Source organism: Triticum dicoccoides, chromosome 5A (genome assembly GCF_002162155.2).
Source record: "Triticum dicoccoides isolate Atlit2015 ecotype Zavitan chromosome 5A, WEW_v2.0, whole genome shotgun sequence".
Classification (NCBI taxonomy): Eukaryota; Viridiplantae; Streptophyta; class Magnoliopsida; order Poales; family Poaceae; genus Triticum; species Triticum dicoccoides.
In genome coordinates, this window is record NC_041388.1 from 444982901 (window position 1) to 444987599 (window position 4699).

Below are 4699 nucleotides of genomic sequence, written 5' to 3' on the forward strand. Positions count from 1 at the left end.
ATAGTCCGTGGTGGAGTAGAGTAGACCATGTTTTTTTTCTCCTCCCAAGCTCACATGCACAGTCAAATTCAAACAACAAACGTGGTCGAGTGTTTCATATATGTATATTGTTCACGAAAAACTGCACATGGGAAGAGCACTGTCACGCCCTGGCCACAACCACCAGTTTCCTGCCGTTATGCCTGGCGGGATTTAGATAGGTCCCACAAACCAACACTAGTATTTCCTATGCAGTTTGTCCTCCCTCAGGCGTGCACGGGATCAACTTTCCAATCGGTCACATTGCTCAAATGGGCTCTCGAAAAAGAAAAATTCTGTTATTGATATGAGTAATTGTCGTTCCTGTTAAGACAGGATGTCACGGTCACTTAACCATGTTTGTTTTGCTATTTATTTGCATTTTGCTGTTCATCGTAGGTGTATAGGAGCTGGGGATTAGGCAAAATATACATATTTAAGACCATGTTTTTCTTGAACTTGTATTTTTTTCCTTTGATTCTTTTCACTGGCTGGATTGTAGTAAGGGCTTACTTGGATTGCAGGAATTTAGAAACATAGGAATAAGAAAAACATATGATTGAGATGTCATGTCCTATGAATACCTACATGAGTTTGAAAACATAGGAACTTTATTAGACGTATCTTTGGATGATGCACATCAAACGAGCCAAGAAATTTTAGATAATTGTTGAATTCTTCCACTAGAACTAGATAGATAGAGAGAGAGGGAGAGAGAGAGAGCAAGTGCATTGGACTTGTCAAAGTAAAAATAAAATGATGTTGGAGCGCATGTTTATAGATTTTTTTATAGGAATGGATTCCTTAAGAATTTGGTGAACCCATTAGTATGATCCAGAGGGCTTCCACGGGAAAAAATTCTACGAATCCTATGAAATTCCATTGATCCAAATAGGAAAACTGAACTCTAGTGCAAATCGATCCTTTCCTTTCGTCTCATGAATACCGGAAAGCCAGGCAGAAAAAGGAAACAGATAAATATGCAGACACTCGTGGACACAAACTGCAAGGTTCCCGGGCGGACTGGTGGTAGCATGAAAGGTCACGTCAATCGTATCGTTGGTGAAGACTGAAGCGGTGAACAGAGCGCGGATCGTTGAGAAGAGCAGTTGGATGCAGGATGCGAGCGTCCTCCCTCACAAGGCTTGTCCGATACGACATGCGTGAGAAAACCCGGAGGGCAACAGCATTCCCCGCGAAAATAAAACAATTATTAAGCGTCCCTCCGGTCTCTGATCCAAAGATTAGTATATTTTCTTGAACTTCGATCCAAAGATTTGGCCGACGCAAGAACGGAAAATGCATATAGCTCGTCAGCTCGGGCCTAGGGCTGTACGTCCAAGTCACCGTCGCAATCATGTGAACGCTTCCCACCACGGCCTGCGCAGCGCACACCAACAGGCAACGGCGCTCATCTCTCGAGCTTTTTCCCGCCCGGCCTGACCTCGCTCAGATGTGAACCTGAACCCCTCGCCTCATCTTGAATCGCACGCCGCCAGCGCCAGCCAGGAATGGCCGCACAACAAGCAAGCCATGCGCTTTTCGTCTTTGACCCTTTGACCTCGCTCAGAGCTCAAAACCCTTTGACGCTGAAAACACGGGCACGCAGCCAGGAAGGAATGGCCGCGCAAGCTCATGAGCTTTCCGTCTGTGACGGTTTGACCATGCTCGAACTATCTCTGCGCTGCGCAAGCGGTAGGCACGCGTGAGCCGGCTTCGCAAACGTCCAACTGCACCACGTATCAATGCCGGTACCAGGCCTCATCAGGCCTGGCGGCCCCGCATGCTGCATGCACAGCCGCTCATGAGCACCCATTGCCTATTGCGGTCGCTGATACAGTGGACTGGCGTGGGCACACGACCCCGGGATGCATAGGGCCAAGCCCGGACCCAAAAGTCGCCGTGTCTTCTCGTGCAAGTGCAATGCAATGTGCTGTCAGAGCTCGTTTGCTTGCAACTTAAACTTGATCGGAAAAGTAGACATCGTGCTTTTTCAGGCTAATGAAGAGTGGTAGTGGTACCAACGTGCTACCGCAGAGACGTTGCATTCACAACGAAACCTCACCGTATTACACAAACGGGGTAGAAGGTCGAAATGTTAATGCCTAGTTTACCCACATCGCACAAAAAAGATAAAAACTCCAACTCGAAAACGTAGTAAAAACTACTACCAACAAGAGAAAGTGAAAGTGAAAAATGTAAATACTACTGCTACGGTATGAACACGCAGCATCCAGTGACCGTGTCTGGTCAGCACGGGAGAGGTTGAGGGCTTCAGGCGACGCAGCCCAGGCAGCCCATCATCCACAGGCTCCTCCTCTGCTGCGCAACCTGCATTCAAACAGAGATCAGTCAGTAAGTTCCAACCATTACGACAAACAATTAAAGAAACCCGTTCCAGCAGTAATTACACGTTCTTTTCTGAGGCCGTACGTGCGTGCTCTACCTTAACTGGCCGCCGGTTGGGGGTGAACTCCGGCGGCGGCACCTGGTACAGGTCCGCGTCGACCGGCCGCACCACCCGCCTGGAGGCGACGCCCTTGGCCGTTGCAGCAGCGTCCAAGGACGGCCTCGCGCTCTGACGCGCCCCGGACACGCCGTCGCAGCCCGCCGGCCGCCTCCTCCTCGCCTGCTGCTTCTTGGGCGTGGGCGCGGGCTTGCGCGGGGGCGGCGAGTACTTGAACCACACGTCGCTGCAGGCCTGCGGCTCCGGCATGGCGTACCACGCCGCCTCCGGCTCGTCGTAGTGGTAGTAGTAGTTCCACTCCCCGAACGCCGGCACCTGAGGCCTCCTCGCCTTCTGCAACACCAGAAACAGACCGACCACAAGGATGAACACCACACCCATGATCCTCGACGAGCTTGGCACTGGTATGGGATGCCTTACCTCCATCTGGCTCAGCACGGGGCAGGGGAGACAGAACGAGCTAGAGAAGAAGAAGAAGAAGAAGAAGATGAAGAAGAAGAGGAAGAGAGGCAACGACGCTGGGGTCGGTCGGTCGGTCGGTCGGGGTGGATCGAAGTTTAGAGCAAAACAGAGAGGAAATGGAACCTCCTCCAATGGCTGGCTGGCTGGTTAGCTGGACACGCGTGCACTATATTTATAGCGAGAGCCGGGGGAGCAACGGAGCGCCAGCCACGCCGGTCAGAGTGGCAAGCCGGGCGCGCGCTCCGGTGCGCGGCGTTGAAGTGAGGAATGGGGCTTCGGGTTCGGGACCGGCGAGGTTTGAGAAAGAGCGAGCGAGCGAGCAAGAGAGAGAGGGGGAGAGAGGGGGCAGTATGGAAGGCCGGACCTTTTCAGCGGGGTAGGAGCACTGCAGCTAGCCCACTGTAGCCTGCGGCAGGCGAGCTAGTAGTAGGCATCGACGGGTAGAGCGGTGCCTGTCTGTCCGGCCGGCCGTGGTCCCTCGTTTGGCGCGCGGGCTTTTACTGCGCGCGCATCGGGCGCCGTTCCTTTTCGACGCTCGCTGCATCTGCATGTCGTCGCCGGGTTCGCCGCTGACCCCCGCGGCCCTCTTGTCGCGCGCCCGTGCTGTGGTGTTTCGGCATCATCGCCGGCCGATTATTAGAATATCGGAGTGAGCGTCGCGAAGCTGGCACGCCCTGCTGGCCGAATGACTCCGAGGTGTGGCGGTAACACGCTTTGACAAGATGGCTTCTACCGCAAGCTTTGTATTACTACTGTATTATTATTGCTTCTGCTCCGGTGTCGACAAGTGTGGCTCGGAATCTCGGATTGTGTCACTCGAGGTAGCATTCAAATGAGTGAGTACACCTATCGTAAACGTTGGATGCTCTTAACTCTATAAACGATGGAAAATTTTACTCTCAAAATGGAGATGGAATACTCCAAAAAGTATTGTAGGGCTTTGCTCTAGCGAAAATTGCACGGTTTGGGCAGCTACATTGTTTCAGACTTGTTTAGCAAGGACAGACCGAAGAAATGCCTTTTAGTCCTCCGGCGCTAGCGCGCATGCTTATTTTTCTCTTCCCAAAATCAGTATTCAAAGTTTCATGGTGAAACACATTGACGAACGACCTAGAAAAACTTGATTTCAAAAACAGTAATTGTGCGTGCGTGCGTGTCTGTGTGCGCGTGCGCCCATTTTGTGCACTCCTCCCTCGTGCTCCCCTCCCGCCGTCGGTGCTGTCGCCGGACGAAGCCCGATGAGAGGTATGCGGCGGCGGAGGTTCCCCGTAGCCCTCTTCTTGGCTGTTGGGGCCATCCCGCCTTGGTCACCAATCTCGGTCATCTACCAGTCTACCATAAGTTAGATGCTTTTGTATAGGAACGCAATAGTTGGCGAACATGGAAAGGTTTGGCATTTGTGAACGTTTTAGATGGCAAGTTTACTTGTATGAGGTCGAAAGTTTCTTCGGAAACACATGACAACTTCTAGGAGAATTGGGCAGGATTTGCCATCTCTTATAAACACTAGTAGAAAAAGGGTCAAATGTGAAGCATATTAGTGCCGGTTTGAATTTGAGCCGGCATTAATGTGACCATTAGTGCCGGTTCCAACAGCTAGGCGGGCGGGCATCATTAGTATCGGTTCGTGGGCAACCTTTAGTACCGGTTCATGCCACGAACCGGTACTAATGAGGCTGTGTCAGGCTATGGTCAGGCTAGGGCCCCCACGAAGACCTTTAGTGCCGGTTCATGCCCTGAACCGGTACTAGA

The 4699-nt window shown here is 51.9% G+C and overlaps 1 protein-coding gene across 1 annotated transcript; it reads right to left on the reverse strand.

Annotated features, from left to right (window-relative positions):
* Positions 1–2004: 2004 nt before the first annotated feature.
* On the reverse strand, positions 2005–3337 carry LOC119297607. The gene is made up of 3 exons (XM_037575333.1): positions 2906–3337; positions 2465–2818; positions 2005–2349 (listed from the first exon to the last, which is right to left on the reverse strand). The coding sequence occupies exons 1-3, from the start codon at positions 2909–2911 to the stop codon at positions 2293–2295; spliced, it is 417 nt and encodes a 138-aa protein (XP_037431230.1). The 5' UTR covers positions 2912–3337; the 3' UTR covers positions 2005–2292.
* Between the last annotated feature and the right edge of the window lie 1362 nt (positions 3338–4699).